We start from the raw sequence: 22,869 nt of genomic DNA on the forward strand, positions 1-22,869 counted from the left end.
TATGAGTCAAGTCACATTTGATCAGTGCTCACTAAACCGTAACAATTTGCACAGCATGCTCAGCATTATGCCTTTAAAAATCTTAACACTTCTTCAGAAATTTCACTTAACAGTCCTACCCAGCACCAATCAATTTGCTCAAGCTAACCTGTTTATTGCTGACTCTTGGCTTTTTAATGATTTCTGGACGCTTGTCTGATTCACCTACAATCACCAAATTAGGAAGACTTTCTTGACACAATTCAGTTCTGAAAAGAAACCTTTCATTCAAATAGCACTTTTCATAAATTTAGGACATTCCAAGGAGTTACTAAAGTAATTAGATAATGTTGAAATGTTAGAAACATGCATCCAAATTACACACAGCAACGTCCCACAATGAGCAATGTCACAACAACCAGATGATCTGCCTCAAGTGATGTTGGTCGAGGGATAGATTTTGAGTAAGACACTGGAAGAACCCCTCTTGGTGGTCTTTTCTGAGTGAGATCATTTGCACCACCCCTTAGCCGGCCAGTGCTTCTTAGTTCTGACATTTTACCCAAACGAGCGCACCCCCGACAGTGCGGCAGTCCCTCATTCAGACTTGCACCGCGACTTTCAGCCAGGATGGTGTCCCTGAAGCCCCTGGAGAGAGGTCTTGACTTTCTCGCTCGCGTGTGCGACCAACCGACATTTGGGTATTTCCGCTGAGGGCGGTGGGACGCGTTACGCACCCAGAAAAGGAGGGGTGGAGATTGAACACGCTCGCGGCTTCGAACCGAGTGAGACAGTTGGGCGCGAGGCAGCCGGTGACGTCAGCGCCGTCTGCGCGCGTGCCGGGCTGTTGGTGGCGCGCGCAGCCAGTGACACGTTTCCGGTGGGCTGTCCCAGCGCCGCAGTGGAGGAGGCTGAGCGGCTGCGGAGAGGGAGAAGGTGCTCAGATAGCGGTACTCCCCACAGCATGCGCACCGGTCACTGACACACTTCAGCCATGGCAGAGAAAGGCAGGCTCAGCTTCACCGGCTCGTCCGGCCTCAACAAGCCCGTCCCAATGAACCTCTTCGCCACCTGGGAGATAGACGGCTCCTCGCCCAGCTGCATACCCAGGTACGAAGCGGAGCGCTTGTCCCGGGCAAGGCTTGACACAGAGCTTGCAGGATCAAAGCTGCCAATGGGTGGGGAAGGCTGGCAGGGATGGGGAAGGGATGGGTACAAGGACTGGAGGGTGCAGTGTGTGGCACGGGTTGGAAGCAGGGCTGGTATGTGGATGGGAGGCGAGGTTGGAGGTTGGCACATGAATGGGGAAGAGCTGGAATGTGTGCGAAAGTAGGATTAGGAGGGGGGAATGAGTGGCACAGGTTAGAAGGCATGGTTTGTTGGCAGGGAGCTGGGAAAAGACTGGCAGAAATAAGGGAGGTGAGCTGTCCGAGGGACACGTTCCAGATCAGGTCCGCAGTGGTGCCAGTGGCAAAGATGGGTTAGGAGAGAGACTGACTAAGGTGTCAGTTTGGATTTACCTGTGTGCATGTGGTGTCCAACCCCATTCAAACATTGGTTAAAAACTTCAACAATCTTGTTGCAACTTTGAATTCAGCAGTGCTTTCTCAGGAGTGTGTTTTCCAGTGGGAGCCTGTTGACTTAATGCAGCACAGATTGAATTTGAAACTGGGGCATGTCCACAGACTGGTGCTGCTAACTGTAAAAATGACACGGGGTGGAGACAAATAAGCCCAGTGTTCAACTGATCATTGCAGATGTGCGGTTGTGTGATAATCATTGTAGAGGATCAATCTTTAAAGCACTTGGAGTGTAACTGCAATCCAAATGTTTTTGCTGCATGATGTTTTCTTCAATGGACATGTCTTTTAGGTTTTTGACTGGCATTTTGAGTGACTTCTTTTCTGTTAATTTTGTATTGTTTGTAACATGTATTTTTTGCATTTCTAATTATTATGCTGCAATGCTTTGTTTGCAAAAGTGCTAATTGACATGTTACTGACTAGTTTGGAAGGAAATCACAATCTATGTACAATGAATTAGAGCAGACAGTGCTGAAGGGAAATCATGTGAACAATCTATGCTAATTGATTGCTTTGGATGCTAGGTATTTTCTCCGCCCTCTCTTATAAATTTAGAAGTGATTGAATAATGAATTTACCAGATTTGAGTGATTGACAGCCAGGATTGGCAAAGGCAACATAATTAACCTTTAAATATATTATGAAGCAATAACTGTTTAACTCGAGTGCCTTTTTGTGCATTAGATGCTCTCACCAGCTGAAAATTATGCTAAAGCAGAATTCCATGTTTACATTGGAGTGTCATGAACATCAGGTGCCTTGTTTGACTGTAAGACTGTAAGTTGTCACAGTATGTATGCATGGTAGCCTATACAATACATCAATATGGAAAATGAGAGTAGGAGTGAATTCCTATTGCTGCAAATGTTCTATCATGAAGGGAAATAAACTTAGTAAGAAACGATGTTCAGTACTATATAATGCACTAGGGTTTATAGGTAACTGCTATTTGAAGAATCTGCTGACTGGATTGAAAGCAATAGTGTTATTTTCTTGATTTTTCGCTGGTAATCTTTTCTCCTTTTTAATGAAGACATTGGCTCCTTTCTGAAGTATAGTTCTAACATTTATTGCTCCTGATATCTTGCTGTAGTGGCCGTTGGTTATTTGTGATTGGGGGTGTTGGGGACTTTGCAACTAAATCCGATTTTGGTGTACCCATTTACAAGGTTCATTAGATATCAATCAATACCCAGACTGAACTATTTTGAAAGTATGAAAATGAAAGAACAGCTGGTCTTGTGTTGCCTAACACATCTGTGACCCCCCCCCCCCCCCCCCCCCATATTCTTTTTTAAGATGTCTGGAGCATCATCCCACCCACCCTTGCAGCTATGTAACCTCCCAGGTGAGACAAAAGAAGAACTAGTAAGGGGAGGAAAAATACATAGACATAGAAAACAGAAGCAGGAGGAGACCACTCGGCCCTTCAAGCCTGCGTCGCCATTCGTTATGATCATGGCTGATCATCAAGTTCAATACCCTGATCCCGTCTCTCCAAAAGCACATTTAATTCCTTCTTGAAATTACACAATGTTTTCGCCTCAACTACTTTCTGTGGTAGTGAATTCCACAAATTCATCACTCTCTCTGGGTGAAGAAATTTCTCCTCCCTTCAGTCCTAAAAGGTTTACCCCTTATCCTCAAACTATGACCCCTAGTTCTGGCTCCCCCACCATCGGGTACATTCTTTCTGAATCTACCATGTCTAATCTTGTTAGAATTTCGTAAATTTGGCTGAAATCCCCTCTCACTGTTCTAAACTCCAATGATTGTAATCCCAACCAATTTAGTCTCCGCTCATATGACAGTCCTGCCATCGCAGGAATCAGTCAGGTAAACCTTTGCTGAACATCCTTCCTCAGATAAGGACACCAAAATGGCACACAATACTCAAGGTATGGCTTCACCAATGCCCTATACAATTGCAGTAACACATCCCTATTCATATACTTAAATCCTCTCGCTGGCCAACATACCATTTTCCTTCTTTACTGCCTGCTGTACCGCTGCGCTTACTTTCAGTGAATGATGCACGAGGACACCAAGGTCTTGCTGAGTATCCACCTCTTTCAATTTACACCCGTTCAGATGTTAATCTGCCTCCTGCTTTTTGCTACTAAAGCAGATAACCTCCCATTTATTCACATTATACTGCACCTGCCATGCACATGCCCACTTACTGCTAATCGGAAAAATTCCTCTCCAACATCGCGTAAGCGAAGCTTGGTTTGGATCCTGCTCAGCTTGGTATGGATCCTGCTCTGCCCAAGATTGCAGGAAATTACAAAAGGTCGTGAATGTAGCCCAATCCATCACGCAAACCAGCCTCCCATCCATTGACTCTGTCTACAATTCCCGCTGCCTCGGAAAGGCAACCAACATAATTAAGGACCCCATGCATCCCGGACATACTCTCTTCTACCTTCTTCCACCAGGAAAAAGATACTAAAGTTTGAGGTCACGTTCCAACCGACTCAAGAACAGCTTCTTCTCTGCTGCCATCAGACTTTTGAATGGACCTACCTCATATTAAGTTGATCTTTTCTCTTTACCTTACTGTAACTCTAACATTATATTCTTCAGTCTCTCCTTCCTTCCCATGTACGGTATGCCTTGTTTGTACAGCATGCAAGAACCAATGCTTTTCACTGTATAATAATACACGTGACAATAATAAATCAAATCATTCTAGCCTGACACCTTCCATCTACCACTCCTTTTCATGCTGAAGCTAATTGATGACCAATCGCCTTTCCTGTTGTTACCAGCTAACTTGGATCAAATTGGAGAAACCTTTCTGGGTCCATTGGTTCAGTCACTCACTGGACAATTTTACTGAGTCAACTGAATTTGAAAGTGCTTGGAAAGTTCAGGCCGGCATTAGGTGTACAGTCTGACTGCACCAATTAGTCAGAAATTTCTCGTTCTTGCTGTTTTCACGTGCACTGAATTTTATAGATGCATTAGTCCAGAATAAATGCATTACAGCTTAGATTTGTCTGTTGCTTTGCTACCATGTAATTTGAATTATTTTGGAGGAGGGATGCTTTTTTATTACAATTGACACTTGGCCAACTTTGTTTTTGTTAACAACATACTTGCAACTAAACCAGGAAAACTCAATTTATGTTATTTAGTAATGCTCAGAGCTGTAATTGCCACTCTCAATGTTCCAGCAATTATTCACCAATGCAGTCACATTTTTCAGATGCTTTCACACTTTTGAGTCAATGTTTTTAATTAAAAGTCTTGATATTTTACAATATCTCCTATTTGAGACATGACTTGCATTTATATAGTGCCATACACATACTCTGGATATTCCAAGGCAATTTGCCGTCAATGACCGGAAATGTAGCCTCACTTTTTCTTTAATATACAGTCAAGTGCTATTGCCAGTTTGTGCATAGCGAGACCGGACAAATATCAAATATGTTAACTGAATGAATAATCTGTATTTAATGCTGTTGGTTGAGGGATGAATGATGACAGAACACCTGGTGAACTTCATAGCTTCACCTGAACAGGCAGTGGATGTTTATAGATGGCACTTTTAACAATTCAGCATTACTTCAGTACTGCAGTGGAGTGTCAACTTAGATTACTTAGAACATAGAACATACAGTGCAGAAGGAGGCCATTCGGCCCATTGAGTCTGCACCGACCCACTTAAGCCCTCACTTTCACTATCCCCGTAACCCAATAACCCTATCTAACCTTTTTTGACATGAGGGCAATTTAGCATGGCCAATCCACCTAACCTGCCCATCTTTGGACTGTGGGAGGAAACCAGAGCACCCAGAGAAAACCCATTCAGACACGGGAGAATGTGCAGACTCTGCACAGACAGTGACCCCGCGGGGAATCGAACCTGGGACCCTGGCGCTGTGAAGCCACAGTGCTATCCACTTATGCTACCGTACTGCCCACTTGTTCAAATCTGGAACCCAAGATAGGACCACCACTTAACCAAGGATATCACACATTGTTTTCCATCATAATTCTTCTAGTTTAAACTAGAGTGGTGCCTGCACGTCCACTGTAGAGGAAAGAATGTATAGAAATTACACTGCTACGTTCTTCTTTTGTTCAGAGTGAATTATTGAGCAGCGTGGAGTACGTTCCACAGACACACAAAATTCCAGCTTCAATCCAACCTCAAAAAGTTAGTAATCTCATTTATTGAGAATAAGACACAGATTGCAGCATAGAGAAAATACTGGCTCAAGCACCGAACTCTGGAGATTCTTGAGATAAATGTTAAAGTGTGATTATTCTCTGGACATTAGTGTTGAATCTAATCAGCCTTTGCAAATTGGATTTTTTACTGTTACATTATGCACATGTTTATAAATTTTGGGGATGAGACTATAATTTGTCACTTGAAGGTTAAACATTCAAAACCAGTGAATATTTAATTATGTTCCTGGAATAAATATCATGCATATGATTCTTTTGTGTTCTTGTGTTGGTGAATGATCATTTCGGTCCTTCTGAAGATATGTATTTGAAGCAGTGTAAACCAGAAACATGACCATTAAACTAATTTTATAAATATTTCGATTTGCTCCATGCTTTACTATATTAAAGTTTATAACATTTATGCAGTCTGTATATTGCTATTGCAGTACCCAGGCAAGACGTTGTGTTATGCTCATCCAAGTTGTTATCACTGTTGTTGCACTTTTGTCTTTATAAAAACAATGCTGGGACTGATGGAGCCTCTGAGATTGATAGATTTCTGTTGTTCCACATCTGGCACAGGTGTTAGTGCTGTATCGTAGCGTCAGGGACCTGGGTTCAATTCCAGCCTTGGGTGACTGTGTGGAGTTTGCACATTCTCCCCTGTCTGCGTGGGTTTCCTCTGGGTGCTCTGGTTTCCTCCCACAGACCAAAGATGTGCAGGTTAGGTGGACTGACCATGTTAAATTGCCCCTTTAGTGTTCAAAGGTATGCGCGCTAGTTGGGTTGTGCGGATAGGGTAGGAGTCTGGGTTAGGGTGTTCTTTTAGAAGGTCAGTGCAGACTCGATGGGCCAAATGGCTGCATGCACTGTAGGAATTCTATGATCCCTTGATATGTTTTTCTGACAACTGAAATTAAGACACAGATCGGTCATGATCTAATTGAATGGTGACGGAATAGCCTTGAGGGGCAGAATGGCCTGCTGTTGCTAAAATGCTAATGTTGTGTGGTGAAGAGCAGTTATCCCCTCAGCCAATGACTGCTATTTAGATGATGGCAATCTAAATTGCGATTTTTGGCCGCTCAACACTGAAAACTGGCATTTAAAGCACAGATAACACTGCCTGTTTGTTTGCTAGTTTTGTCCTGTCTGAATATTGTGGCCCAGGAAGTTGTAAGAAGGGCGGTTTTAGTGCAGATGTCACATTAGTGGTTGAATCCCAAATGCCCTATTGTCTCCTAGTTTCAGATGCATGCTTAATTAATAGGAAGATGAGCTCCATGGCACACCCCACTTGGCCAAGCTGACAAACCTGCAGAAGCATGCATTTAGATATATGTACTTCTTTTTTGAAAGACACCAGCTCCTAGCTTTCTTGATTGCAAGGTTTTATAACAATAACATTTTAAAACAGTAAGAAGTCTTACAACACCAGGTTAAAGTCCAACAGGTTTCTTTCAAACACGAGCTTTTGGAGCACTGCTCCTTCCTCGGGTGAATGGAGAGGACATACCCCTCTATTCACCTGAGGAAGGAGCAGTGCTCCTAAAGCTCGTGTTTGAAACAAACCTGTTGGACTTTAACCTGGTGTTGTAAGACTTCTTTACTGTACTCACCCCAATCATGTACTCCCCCCAATCATGTGGCGATGTACTCGCCACATCATTTTAAAACAGGATATCCTATTTGCATATATGATAGATTTTTTTCTTAAATTATGTGAGCTGGTTGCAAATCCCAATAGTCACTGTAGGGATGTTTGTTGTGAAATGATGAATGCCATGAGAGATATCAAGCAATGTCTGGATGGGATCTTGCACTGGTAAAATAAAAGTTTACATTTCTATAATGTCTGTTCATTATTAGGACTTACCAAAGCGCTTCACAGTCAGTGAGATCCCACTGGCAGGACAGACTCACCAGAGATCTCGTGCGGCACAGTGATATACAGTCAGGAGGGAGTTGACCTTGGAGTCCTCAACATTGACTCCTAGTTCCATAAAGCCTCAGGTCAAATATGGGAAATGAAACCTCCTGCTGATTACCACCTACCCACTCCCCCACCTGATGTACCATCTCGATGTTTTTATTTTTAAAATTTAGTGTACCCAATTCTTTTTTTTCCATTTAAGGGGCAATTTAGCATGGCCAATCCACCTACCCTGCACATCTTTGGGTTCTGGGGGTGAAACCCATGCAAACACGGGGAGAATGTGCAAACTCCTCACGGACAGTGACCCAGAGCCGGGATCGAACCTGGGACCTCAACGCCGTGAGGCAACAGGGCTAACCCACTGCGCCACCGTGCTGCATACCATCTTGATGTTGAGCACCAATTGGAAGAAGCACTTGAGGATTGTAAGGGTACAGATTGAACTCTGGGTTGGGAACTTCAGTGCCCATCGCCAAGCGTGCTGCAGTGCATCTTGTAGATGATACACACTGCGGCTACTGTTGAGGGCGTGAATATTTAAGGTGGTGGATGGGGTACCAATCAAGTGGGCTGCTTTGTGCTGGATGGTGTCAAGCTTCTTCAATGTTGTTGGAGCTGCACTGATTCAGGCAAGTGGAGAGTAAGCAGTCTATCACACTCCTGACTTGTAGATGGTGGGCAGGCTTTGGGGAAATCAGCTAGTTACACTCAGCAGAATTCTCAGCCTCCGATCTGCTTTTGTAGCAACAGTGTTGCACAGTATTTATGTGACTGATCCAGCTCATTTTCTGGAAAATGGTAAACCCCAGGATGGTTAGATTCCCCTTTGTTGGAGATTGGCATTATCTGGCACTTGAATGGTGAGAAAGTTATTCCTAAGCCAGAGTGTTATTCAGGTCTTATCATAGTTTGGCTGAGGACATTACCCTGAGGAATGCCTGCCATTCCTGGGACTGAGATGATAGACCTCCACCAACCACTACCATAGAACATACAGTGCAAAAGGAGGCCATTCGGTCCATTGAGTCTGTACCCACCCACTTAAGCCCTCACTTCCACCCCATCCCCATAACCCAATAACCCCTCCTCACCTTTTTGGACACTAAGGGCAATTTAGCGTGGCCAATCCACCTAACCTGCACATCTTTGGACTGTGGGAGGAAACCAGAGCACCCGGAGGAAACCCACGCAGACATGGGGAGAACGTGCAGACTCCGCACAGACAGTGACCCAGCGGGGAATCGAACCTGGGACACTGGCGCTGTGAAGCCACAGTGCTAGCCACTTGTGCTATCCCGACCATCTTCATTTGTTAGGTAAAACTCCAGCCAGTGGAGAGTTTTCCTCCTCAATTCTCAATGACTCTAGTTTTTCCAGGACTCTTTATTGTCACACTTAGTCCTCACGAGGACTGTCACTCTCGACTCTCTTGACTTCAGCTCTTTTGTTCCATGTTTGCACTAAGGTTTTAATGAGTTCAGGAACCAGTGGCCATGGCAGAACCCAAACTGAGCCTCAGTGATTTCATAAAACCCCTACATGTAGAAGGAAGCTATTCAACCCATCAGGTCTGCACCGACCCTTCATAAGAGCACTCTACCAGTGTCCACTCACCCGTCCACCTCACCCTATCCCTGTAATCCAACCTGTACATCCCTGAACATGAGGGCAATTTATCATGGCCAATCCACCTAACCCGCATATCTTTGGACTGTGGGAGGAAACCCATACAGACACTGAGAGAAGGTACAAACTCCACAGACAGTGACCCAAGACTAGAATTGAATCCGCGTCCCTGGTACTGTGAGGCAGCAGTGCTAACCACGGATGTTAAAGTGGGAGATTGTGTATTTTTCACATTGGTTATTAGTTTTTCACATATGACAGGCAACTGTGTAAAATGCTCAGACTCAGGGTGTGTTAATACTTTTGCACATTTGAATGCAAAGCAAAAGTTAAAGTTATAAAGAAAAATATGGGATTCAAAATAAAAGTGAGAACAGAAAATGTCGGATCTCCTGTGTAGGAAAGATTGATTATTGTTTGAACCTTGACTCCTGTGTTACCTAGCCGAATGAGTTGTTGTTTAGAACTTGGGCCTTAGAATAGAATATTTGATTGCCTAATCTAACGTAAACAAACCAGCCTTTTGTTGCTTTGGGAATTTAAGATAACTGAATGCATTACCCGGTGTAAGAGTTATTAGAGTTGTATAAGAATGACGAATAGACGGTTTATAATCGTTGAACAATGTGAAATTACTTGTTGCTAATCTGTGTTTTTTATATATTCAGTTAAATTTCAGGTTAGTGTTGATAGGTTAATTTTGTGTTCCAGAGTTACTGTACCCTGCTCCCAGGCATTGAGGCATAGTGACAGTCTCATCAAAGGATTGTTTTTGTCACATCTGGTCTTGAGTTTAGCAAGATTACCAAGAAATTTTAATGGCTAGTACTAATGGTATAACTGAAACCTGTACCATAAAGGGAAGAGTATCCAGAAACACAGAACTCTTAGCAGTTTATCTGGTTGTTTTACGTTTTCCAGAAGTCTTTCTGTATTTGTTTCATTTCTGAATTTTGTGAGGGAACTTGCTCTTTGAATTGGTGTTAAATCTTGTTTCCTTAACATACTGGGTGCTTCAAAATCGCCTTGAGGATACTTCACTCTTTAGATCTTGGTCATCAGCGTCTGCGACATTCATACGGCCTAGATTCATAGAAACAGATTTTTGATAAACTCTTGTGATTTAAAGTTCAAGCATTGACCAAGTTCAATTTGCTGTATTTGTCTGCTTTGGACCCAGAAAATTGAGTATGTATTGAAGATGTTAAAGTGAATAGAGAATTCATAATAGAATACAAACTATTACAGTAAAAAAAAACTTGCATTTATATAGCCTTTCACAACTTCAAAATGTTCCACAACAATAAAGTACTTTTGAAGTGTAGTTTCTGGTATGATCTAGGGAAGCACAGCAGGCGCAGCAAAATCACACACTAACAGTAAGGTGATAATGATCAGATTATCTGTTTTAGTGATGGTAGTTTAGGGATAAATATTGACCAGGACACAAGAGTGAGCTCTCTTGTTCCCCTTTTGAGTAGTGCAATAGAATATTTTACATTCACCTGGTACAGATTAATACCGTATTTCATCGAACATTCTGGCAGTACAACGCTCACTCAGTATGGCTCTGGGAATGTCAACCTAGATTTCATGCTTGCGTTTCTTAGACTCAGACAAACTACTAATGGAGCCATGGCCAACAACATAGGAGATTAATTAGGAGAACATTTTCAGCTCCCTGAGTGACTCATGAATTGCTGAATGTAAAACTGAGTCATGCACTCCAGGAAGGTCCATAAACAATCTCCATCTTGGCTAGCTGATCTTAATAGGACTGATGGTTATAGACCTATACTATATTGGGCATACATTAGCCCCAGATCACTGTCCACTGACATTAAGAAGGGGCAGGATTGTGTATGGCTGTGTTGTCTCTTAATTTGCTTGTTGCCACTACTTGGGAGAGGTACTGGAGGGTGGCCAGTGCTTCTGGAACTGGCAAGAATTGGTGCCTTTAAAAATGAAGGGAAGAACATTGGAAGAGAGGAAAGGAGACATCTGCCGTTTCTTGATACCTTCCCAGATTTGTTTTTAAAATTGGCTTGGGCTAGTTGCAAGAATCTCTGCTCTGAGGAACATGTTTCGTTCCATCAATGTAGCATTTTCATATTCAGGTGAGCTATCCTTCTGACCTCTCCTTGTGTGGTTGCCTACTTGTATTGAATTGTGAATCTGTCTGTACTGTAGATTTGTTCCAATTGTACCTCCAGCTCCTATCAGCTTGAATACATGGAGGGTTGATGTTCATCTTAACAGAGCTACTTTTGACATTTGGCCGAATTGTTCAATATAGGCTCTGCCATTTTAATGTCCACATTGAAATGGTAAAATTACTGGAAGATAGGCTTGTTGGTTTCCATTCCTTAACTGACAGTATTAAACTATGTAGGAATGCTGTACAGTGTGGAAATATTGTGTTTCGGAATTTCTAATATTGCTAACAGCTGTAATATTGTCCTTGAACAGCTGCCAACAGTCACTGTGATCCTTGTATTTCACCCACAAAAGAAAGAGCTTGACTTTATTATTGTGACTCTGGACACCCAAAATGCTTCATGACCAATACATTACTTTTGAAATGCAGTAATGATGGTTGTACAGACAAATGTAATGGACAAATTCATGCCCAATAAGATACCATAAAGAGCAAATTAATTCTGTCATTGGAGGCTTTGGTAGGGTGAGGAACATCAAGCAGTTTACTGAGTGAACTGACATGTGGGGATGATTTTTCTGGACGCGTTGCGCCCGGCACAAATCCCACTATGTCGGTGTGAGGCCAAAACGAGATTTGTGCCGGGTGCAAAATAATTTGTGATCTTCCCAGGCCCTTCCTTCTGGAGCGAACCAGATCTCACCCAGAAAGGGCAAGAAGCTGATTAGCCTGCATTTGAATACCCCCCCCCCCCCCAAATCCAAGTGGGAAGTCATCCCACTGTCACTATCACTGCTCTCCCGTGCCTCCCCATGAACTCCATTGCTCTTTCTTCATGGGGGGCGGGTTAGGAAACAGAACCCGGGAATTCCCCTGTCTGTTAACTCCCCTCCTTTTTTAAATATGGGCTATCTTCTCCTGTAGGGACACAGGAGCTTGTGAGCCTGGTGGGTCAGGGGGAAGGGGGTACTGTGGGTGGCACATGTGGGCACCACACTTAAACAGGAAGGGGTTGTGATGAGTGCCAGGGGATTTGAGGAAGATGCTGAGAAGGTGCTGGGAGGCCGTGAAGTGTCAGGGAAGAAATTAATGTTGACATTCCAGTTGTGACAGATGGGACTGATGTCAGGAGGAGACGGGTAGTTACTCACCCTTGCAGCTCAAATTAGGTCACTTATCTTCTTGCGGGATTGACACGGTGGTCCATATCAGACTGCTGGTGCCGTCTGCTGCTGCCACTAAATCCCAGCCTCACTGATTCTGGATCTTTGACCCACTTCTGGGGGCAGGGTGCCATGCCTTGCCTCCACTTCGCCCAGAAGCCTCTTCAACCTACCTCTAGGAAGTGTGGAGCTGCCATCCTCCTGGCTTGATTGAGAGTGAGTGCAGAAGGAGCTCCCCTGGTTTTGGCTAAGATGAGCGTGAGGTCAGGTGTTCATGCCTCATGCCTGGATCTGGTATGTCTCTCTTGTGTGGACCATGAATTGGATTGAATTTGAATTTTTTTTTTTGAGCAGGCAAGGAGCTGGATTAGGGGTTTGCCTCTGTCCACACTGTGAGCTCTGGCTTTGTAACTCTTTAAAACAAACTATGCACAGCTGAGCTCCTGTTTGAGTGGGTCAGACACCTGGGAACTCCAATTCTATGTGATTCATGTGGGGGCTTATTTATTGCACTAAATGTGGGGAAGTTCACGATCAGATTTGTCCCGTCCAGCCAGCAGGAATTGCACCAGATTCTGTACCCAAAGTGACATTTTGCTATTTTTTGGGGGAAAATTCTGCTTGTAGCCTTCAAAATTGAAGGTTTTTTTTTTTTGCATTTTCCTGATCAAGCAAAAGGAACTATAGGCTACTGCATTGTCTGAAAGACAGAATACGTTTTGAAAGTGAATTGACCAAATTTACCATGGGAGCTTATAGTCTAGACATTGTGCTGAAAAAGTCTTAAGAAAAGAATAAAGTGAGTTTCTGTTTTTGTAAATAAATATTCTTGGGGTTACTTTTATATCAACTGAGCAATGTGCTGACAATTCGAATGATTCCCCACACCCACCCCTGGTAGCATTGAAAAGATAGTGAATAGAGGGCAGTGCAAATTGGAAGATTTAGTTGAGGATTCAGAAGATATGGCAAGTGATTTGAAAGATCCATGTGTTGCAAATACAAGAGCTAAAATTTAAATTCAGGAAAAATTAGAAAAACTAAGAAAGCAGCAATGGAGTAATTGCATAAATTAAAAGTCGCACAAAGAATTTAAGGTGGGAACTGAAGTCAAAAGGCTTCTTGCTGGGATGCATGGGCAAATCAGTATGTCTGTTACTGGGCTGGTAATTATACATTCAGGTTGGAGCAGCCATGGGATGGTTGTCTCTTCTGTGGCTCTGTCCATGCCCAGGTGACCCAGGAGAAAGGAGCAAGCAGTATTTGCTGGGAATGCTTGAGGTAGTTTGTGACTGGTGGCATCACACAGACAGAGCATGTAATGAATGTCTGGAATAATATTGACACATAAGTTTGATCAGATCTTTTAGTTTAATTTATTTAATTAGTTGCGTCTTTTAAAAACAAAAAGGTGCTTTTTCATTTAGGTTTTTTGTTGTTTACACTGGGGCAACCCAATGCATCCTTATTGATTGCATTTCTGTTGGGCAGTCTGCCCTCCGACATTTTTGATGTCTGATTGCGGTTTGGAAATAAGTCTATTTTTGATTTGGGCAGAGTAAAATGCCACTGGATTAGAATTAGTTTACTACTGAAGAAAGTACAATTTAAAACCTTTTGTCATCTGTTACAATGTTCTAATCTCTTACAATCCCTACTCGCTATCCATCCAAGGAAAAAGAACTTGACTGGAACCATGTCTCTTGCCTCTGGCATGCCAGACACCATTGCCCCTCCACTGCTGTCAACTGTGCACTTGCCTCCATTTTTAGCCTTCTTGCCAGCAAAAAAATCAAGGTTCTCTGTACCTTGACTTTAAAGATTTGGCCCAGAATTTACAGTGGTGATGACGCCAAAGCTGTCAGAATTCTGTCATTACTTCTCTGCAACTGACAGGAACTTTCCTAACCAGCTCCCCTTGATGTTTAATGACATTGCCACCACTGATGTTCCCACCATCAACATGCTGGGAGTTACCATTGACCAGAAAAATGTAACTGGATCAGCACATAAGTACTGTGGCTGCAGGAACAGGTTAGTGGCTGGAAATTCTTTGGCTAATAACTAGGCACCTTGCTTCTCCCAATGCCTTTCTGCCATCTACAGGCACATGTCAGGGGTGTGATTGGATTCTCTCCCCACTTGTTCGAATTAATGCAGCACCAACAACACTCAAATTCAATGTCATTTAGGGAAAAACAGCTCACTTGATTGGCACCCCATCCAGCATCTTCAAATATTAATCTCCTCCATCGTTGGTGCACACTGACTGTAGTGTGTATCATCTCGAAGACGCAGTGCACTAAGACTCCTTCAATAGCATCTTCCACAATCTCTATCATCTAGAAGATCAAGGACGTTGGGTGCATGGACACATCGCCACTTAGTTTCCACTCCAGTTACACATCATTCTGATTTCAAAATATTTTGTTGTTTCTTTATTTTCTCTAGCACCTGGAATACCCTTCCTAACCATAATGTGGATGGACCAACACCACAAGAACAGTAGTGATTCAAGAAGCACCACCTACTAGAGGGAAGTTGGGATTGGACAATAAATGTTGGCCTTGCCAGCGATGCCTATATCCCAGTGAATAAAGAATAAAAATCTCAAGCTTGCATGTGAGCAGTTAAATGTTGAAATCCAGAAGTTCCTGTTAGTGATTCTCTGCTTCTCATGGGTCCATTGTTGAGGACATGACCACAGAACCATGAAGGACGATAATGTGGTTAAGAAGGCATATAGGATATTTCCTTAATTAGGTGAGAGGTAGAGTATAAGAACAGGGAGGTTATGCAAGAACTAACTAACACATTTATTATGGCACAGCTACAGTACTATGTACAACCCTGATCAGCACATTACGCGAATATGTGATTGCACTTGAGAAGGTAGTGTTATGACACCCTGGGCAAATGCGCGGTCAATTCCAGCCCCACTCGTCCCGGAGTCACAACTCAAGTGAATTAGCTAATAATTCTTTTGACAATACCTGTAGTCTTTGGCCCCTGGCTGTCCAATAATTACAATCACCAGGTTTGTAAGTTTAAACACAATTACTGTGTATAACAAGAACTGTAATGAAATACACAGCAAATACAGTGGGTTGACTATTAATAAAGACCAACTGCTGCTTTAACTTGCCTCCCACCCTCTACGCACACTCCATAAGACAGACAAACACAGAGAGGTGGAAAAAACATAAGTGAAAGAGGAAAGAACCTTTGCTCCGATGATTGTTCTTAGCTTGCTTTCTTCATAGTCAGCTTGCAGATCAAAGTCTTTGTATGGCAGCCCGTACTGGTCTTTCCTGCAGTTTAAAAAATACTGTACTCGTGCCTTTCCTGGGCAGAGTCTTTGGTTCAGCAAATCCTGCTTTCAGTTTGTGATTTGTCTTCAGGCCCCTGTAGCTCCAGGATCACAACATCCACAGGCTTTCTGGAGAAGATTAGCAACAGCTTTCTGGAGAGGATTGAGCTGGATCTTTAACCTCTGTGCTCCCAAAATCGAAACTGAAACTTCCTTGGGTCTCTGAACCATTTCAGTGGCATGAGATCCAATCATCACCTGTTACCGGCCAAAGAACAGCCTTTTGGGCTAATTCATTGGCCACAGCCAAATCAATCAATGCAAGTCCCAGCCCATCTCCATCACTGATGCTGGCCAGTCCACAACTCCAGTTTAATCTATCACAGGCTAGCACAGTGATCTCTTCTGCTTTGGGGGAGGGGGGAGTCATGGTGGCACAGTGGATGGCACTGCTGCATTACGGCTCTGAGGGCCCGGATTCGATCTCAGCCCCGGATCATTGTTCGTACCCCCACAACCCTAAGCTGTTCAGGGTAGGTGAATTGGCCACGCCAAATTGCCCCTTGATTTAAAAAAAAATCTTCTGCTTGAATTAAAGAATGAGCTGCACTCCAAAAGCTAGTGATTCGAAACAAACCTGTTGGACTTTAACCTGGTGTTGTAAGACTTATGTTGTGCCCACCCCAGTCCAACGCCGGCATCTCCACATAATTATCAGAAAGACAGGGAGTATGGATTTATCAACTGGCAGGGTGGTGGGAGTTTGGGACTCAAAAGAGTGAAGGAGGCAGAATCTTTCAGCACATTTTAAAAAAAAAAAACCATACTTGGATATGCATTTGAGGTGTTGTCACCTACTGGGCTATGAACCAAGTGCTAGAGAGTATAATTAGGCCGATTAGCTCTTTCTCGACTGGCATAGACATGATGGGCCAAAGGGCCTCCTGAGTCATAAATATTCTGTTCCTAATCAGTGCGTTTAACTTTCTGGTTTGCTGTCTGTGGAAGTGCGTGATACTATTCCATGCTATTTATTATTTTTTACTTCCTCCCTGTTGTATTGACTATAGAAAACATATTGTGGAGAATAATTATGAAAGAAAATAAATTGCCTCTATTATTGTACCTTTCACAGCTAAAGGACATCGTCTCCAAATGCTTTACAGGTAATTAACCACTAGTGTAGTCACTTGCCAGGAACCAGTTTGTACATAACAAACAACTTTGAGATAATACTAAGGAAACCAATTTTTCTCTAGAGGGGTTTGAGCTCATTATCTCTGACTTAGGTGATAGTAATACGTTCATCTCTATGACCGGATTAGTTAGTAATTGAGAATGGTCTATAATATTTGTTAATGAGAAGGCTGAAAACTGTAGTGGGTAAGGGATTAATATATGCTCTGGCAAGAGTTATGTTCTGGAAGTGCTCTGTACACAGTCTACCATGAACCTATACACCAAGCAGAGGCTGCTATCAGTGTGAATATTAATATTCAAATAATTGCCATTCTACAAATTATTTCTCTGGTTTCAAAACAACAACTGCTAATATGTGCTCCTTTATGCTTATTATCCATGCGTGCATGTCTGAGAGCCCTTAAAGATTTCACAAATGCCTATTTTTGTAGTACAACTGGAGCATTGACTTTCTTTCAGTAAACTTTATTTCTGCAGTGTATTACTGAATACAACGGAGCCACGTGATCAATAGAACAATCCTTTATACAGTTCACTGAAAGCATTCTTTGTTCCTATAAACCTCCCCCAGTTATTTTTTTAAAAAAGAATTTCACCTTTTTGCCCTACTGCACTACACATTATTTTCTTATCCTGAAGATGTGCAGATAATCTTCCACTTCGTTGTTGAGCAGGAAGTGAGCAACTTGTGGAGAAAGAACTCCGTGTTTTCTGCTCCCCCCCCCCCCCCCCCCCCCCCCCCCATTAAGGTGGAAGCAGAAAAGTATGGTATGAAGAATCATAGTTCGCACATGACATCCTATTGCATAGCCTCAGGAGGCCATGTCAGACTCCATCTTATATTGTTTACATTACCCTGTATTATGCCAGAATGTTATGGGATGTTACAGCAGAGAAACAGATTATTTTGGTAAATTAAGTCAATACCAATATTTTTCCACATTACCATGGCCAACTCTGGATCTATTCTTGGAGGTTGCGTCACATGACTTCCCTCACCCAACCACCCTGTCTTCCCACTCAATACACCCAACATTGCTGTGGCCCACCCTTCAATGTCAGTTGGACAGAGAATAGACAATGTGGGCTAAAGTTTTCCAGGTGGATTGTGTACACTGAGTCCGCCTCAGTCAAGTTTGGGATTTGCAAGTGCCTGTGGTGGGAATAGGAAGTGATCTTCCAGGAAATTATTGATGAAAAAAACTGGGATAATTAGGAATGGTGGCCTCGTTTCAGAGTCCGGAAGTCTGTGCAGTACAGTTGCTGGTGTCCTTCACAGTGTGGGTGCTGCTGAAGGACCAGCAACAAAGGGTACAACATTAGCAGGAATGTCAGTCGTCATGAAGTCTCTGGTATGCCAACTGCTCAGGGAGACCTACATTGTGATTTACTGCCAGCAAATTAAGAAAAGACCTCCAATGTTTTGAACGTCCTGCTGTGAAGCTCCCTCTGCTGCATTGATAGGCACCTGACACCATCAGGATCTGACACAACTGACTAGCTGCCGCTGCTGGTTGTGTAGCCATCCCACTGGGAACGCACAGAGTCAGGGGCCGATCTGACGTGATTCCTTTGAAATTTTCATGCCTCCCACCTCCTCCAAAGCTGCCTCCGAGGTTCTGAGAAAATTTAGCACTTTGCTTCTGATGAGATGATTCTTGGCTTATATGTTAAGCAACCTTCTCTTCCCATCTGTTTATTTCAGAGCTAATTTAAGCAGTATAGGGGATATGTTCTGGATTGCGCAGAGGGAATTTAATTCCAGGAGAGTCGAGCAAATCTTGGAAGGTTGCAAACCTATTCCCCTTGAGTAGTCCAGTATATTTCCTTAATAAAAGGAAAATACTGTGGATGGTAGAAATCTGAAATAAAAGCAAAAAGTGCTGAATCTTCTTGGGTTTGTCAGCATCTATGGAGAAACAGAATTAACGGTTTGAGTAAAATATTATTCTCATTCAGAACTGAAGTGGATACAAATGTGATGCATTATATGCTGTCAAAAGTCGGGGGAAGAAGAAAAAGGAAGGTCCAGGAAAGATTAGAGGGCAGGAGAAATTAAATGCCAAAAGATGTCGTGGAACAAAAGGCAAAGGAAGTGGTAATAGAAAATAGAAGCAGGAAGAGGCCATTCGGCCTTTCATGCCAGCTCCCCCATTCATTATGATCATGGCTGATCAAGTTCAATACCCTGATCCTACCTTCTCTCTCTCCTCCTCCCCCCCCCCCCCCCCCCCCCCCCCCCCAAACACACACACACTGTATCCCTTTAGCCCCAACTATATCTAATTCCTTCTTGAAATCACACACCTTTTTGGCCTCAACTACTTTCTGTGGTAGCGAATTCCACAGATTCACCACTCTCTGGGTGAATAAATTTCTACTCCTCTCAGTCCGAAAAGGTTTTCCCCTTTATCCTCAGACTATGACACCTAGTTTTGGACTCCCCCACCATCGGGGACATTCTTTCTGAATCTACCCTGTCTAGTCCTGTTAGAATTTTGTAAGTTTCTATGGGGCCCTCTCGCTCTTCTAACTACAATAAATATAATCCTAACCTAGGCTCTCCCCATATGACAGTCCCGCCATCCCAGGAATCAGCCTGGTAAACCTTTGTTGCACTCCCTCCGTAGCAAGGACATCCTTCCTCAGATAAGGCACCAAAACTGCACACAATACTCCAGGTGTGGCCTCACCAATGCCCTATACAATTGCAGTAAAACGTATTTATTCCTAAACTTAAATTCTCTCGCTATGAAGGCCAACAGACCATTTGCCTTCTTTACTGCCTTCTGTACTGGCGTGCTTTCAGAGACTGATGCACGAGAACACCAAGGTCTCGCTGAGTATCCACCTCTTTCAATTTACACCCATTCAAATAATAATCTGCCTTCCTATTTTTACTACCAATGATTGTAGTAAAGAGACAAAGCATTTGTCCAGAGAGCAAGTAAATGCCAGAATAATGAAAGAACTTTGAAATCAAAAGCATAAAAACAAGATACAAACTGGGCATGTGGCAAAAAGGGGGGACAACATTCATGTTCTCATTTTTGAAGTCCATGTTGAGTCCAGAAGGCTGCAAAGTGTCTAATGGAAGATGAGGTGCTTGCATTAAGCTTCCCTGGAACATTACACCAGGCTGAGGACAGAAAATGTGACGCTAAGAGCAAGGTGGTGAATTTAAATGGCAAGAAACTGGAAGTTTGGGGTCTTGCTTGTGAACTGAGTCATCTGCTGAGCGGTCATGCAAGATTTTCACAATAACTTCATTGCAGTGTTCATGTAAGCCTACTTGTGACACTAAGATTATTATTAATCTGCATTTGGCCTCCCAAATATAAAGAAAATTGCATTGTGATCAACAAGTACAATAGACTAAATTGAAATAAGTACAAGTACTGGAAGGAGTGTTTGGGGTCTTGGACAATGAGGAGAGACGACTTAAAAGGGTGGATGTAGCATCTCTGTGATTGCATGGGCTTGTGTTGTGGGAAGTGGATGAGGTATTTGGATGACTTTGAGGAATGGGGCAGGGTCCAGCAGAGGGAATGGTCCCTTCAAAATGTTGACAGGAGAGGGGAGGAGAATACGTATTTGATGACTGTATTGTGCTGAAAATGGCAGAAATAATGGAGGATGACCCTTTGAATGTGGAGGCTGGTGGGGTGGAAATTGAGGAATCCTATCGTGATTCTAAGAGGGAGAGGAAGGGGTGAAGGTTCAGGGTCCTGTCAATCATAGTAGGAGGAATCCTTATTTGAGGGAAATGGAAGACATATGAGATGCGATATTGTTGTGTAAGATTACATCCGTACTGATGTGTAGGAGATAGAAGAAGAATGGAGTGGAGTTGTTACAGGAGGCAGGGTGTGAGGAAGTGTAGTCAAGGTGACTGTGGCAGTTGGGCTTATAAATATTAGTAAAACAGACTATCCTCAGGAATGGAAACTGAAAAGTTGAGTAAGGGAAAGAGATGGACAATGTGAAGATGAGAAAAGGATTGGAAACAAAATTGATGATTTCCAGTTTCAGGCCAGAGCAGAAAACTGCACCAAAACTGTCATCAATGTACCAGAAAAAAGAGTTGGGAGAGGGAGCGTAAGTAGAATTGGAATAAGGAATTTTCCACATACCCCACACAAAGCCAGGCATAACTAGACCCATAAGATAAGACCATAAGACATAGGAGCAGAATTAGGCCGCTTGGCCCATCGAGAATGCTCCGCCATTCAATCATGGCTGATATTTTCTCATCCCCATTCTTCTGCCTTCTCCCCATAACCCCTGATCCCCTTATTAATCAAGAACCTATCTATCCCTGTCTTTTAAGACAATCAGTTATTTGGCCTCCACAGCTTTCTGCGGCAAATTCCTTCTCATCTCTGTTTCAAAGGATCCTCCCTTTAGTCTGAGATGGTGTCCTCTGGTTCTAGTTTTTCCTACAAGTGGAAACATCCTCTCCACCTCCACTCGATCCAGGCCTCGCTGTATCCTGTAAGTTTCAATAAGATCCCCCCTCATCCTTCTAAACTCCAACGAGTACAGACCCAGAGTCCTCAACCGATCCTCATACGATAAGTTCTTCATTCCAGGGATCATTCTTGTGAACCTCCTCTGGATCCTTTCCCAAGGCCAGCACATCCTGCCTTAGATACGGGCCCAAAACTGCTATGTGTATCCATAGCAACTACTTTTTTATTTGGAGAAAGTGAGACAAGTTAAAGGAAAAATTGTTTGAGGCCAAGTTCAGCCAGGTGAAGAGAGTGGTGGTGAATGAGCACTGTTTGGATTTCTGTTCAAGGAAGAGGGAGAGCTGCAGCCCATCCTGGTTGGGGTTGAGGTCACAGAGAAATTGGGAATCAGCAGAAAAGGTGATTTGAGCCAAGTAACTGGAAATTGTTGAAATGACAGGGCATCAGAACAGTCACAGAGTAGGTTTTGAGATTTTCTTTGGCCTGGTGAATCTATCCCATTTAGTGTAGTGTCACTCAACATGATGGTGGGTCTCCACTATGTGAAGACATGCTTTTGTCTCCACAACAACTGTGCAGTGGTCACTCCTTCAATATTGTCATGAAGAAACACACCTGCAACAGGAAGATGTTATTTTTTCCCATCACCTGCCACAGGTCAAGTCTGGCAGATCCATCCTTCAAGACTTGGGCAACTTGATCAATGGTGGCACTACCCCAAAACACACTTGGTGATGACCTTGCTATATTAAGTGCTTTTCCAAGTGATGATCAACATGGAGAACTGATTGATCAGCAATGGGAGGCAATAGATGGTAATCAGCAGGCAGTTACCTTGCCCATGTTTGACCTAGGATACTGATGGAGGAATCTGAGACATTGGCTGCAAGGTATGATTTGGTGAGTATGACAGGTTGTTGCTTGATACGTCTAAGGGACAACTCTCCTAATTTTGGCACAGGTGTTAGTGAGGAGGAATTTGCAGGGTCAACTGGGCAGGGTGTGCATTGTGTTGCTTCTGATACTCAAGTCCATGACGGTTGGTCCATCTACTGATTTTTCTTATTCAACCTTCCGTAGTGGTTTGATACCAGGACATTTCAGAGGACATTGAAGAGTCAACCACATTGTTATGGGAGTCACATGTAGGCCAGACTTTGGTAACGGTTGAAGATTTCTTTCCCTGAAGGACATTAGTGACCATTTTGCTTTTTGATTTTCAAGACTAGATTTATATTCCATGTTTATTAATTAAAA

At 43.1% G+C, this 22,869-nt stretch overlaps 1 protein-coding gene across 4 annotated transcripts in view; it reads left to right on the top strand.

Moving 5' to 3' along the window:
• Positions 1-844: 844 nt before the first annotated feature.
• pacs2 (phosphofurin acidic cluster sorting protein 2) overlaps positions 845-22,869 on the top strand; it is a 338,514-nt gene continuing 316,489 nt past the window's right edge. For all 4 annotated transcript variants that reach the window (XM_038784039.1, XM_038784040.1, XM_038784041.1 and 1 more), the window contains exon 1: positions 845-1,089. In XM_038784039.1, coding sequence (XP_038639967.1) covers positions 974-1,089 — 116 coding nt within the window. In that variant the 5' untranslated portion in view covers positions 845-973. The remainder of the gene's footprint in view (positions 1,090-22,869) is intronic.

The sequence above is a fragment of the Scyliorhinus canicula genome, chromosome 2 (assembly GCF_902713615.1).
Source record: "Scyliorhinus canicula chromosome 2, sScyCan1.1, whole genome shotgun sequence".
Classification (NCBI taxonomy): Eukaryota; Metazoa; Chordata; class Chondrichthyes; order Carcharhiniformes; family Scyliorhinidae; genus Scyliorhinus; species Scyliorhinus canicula.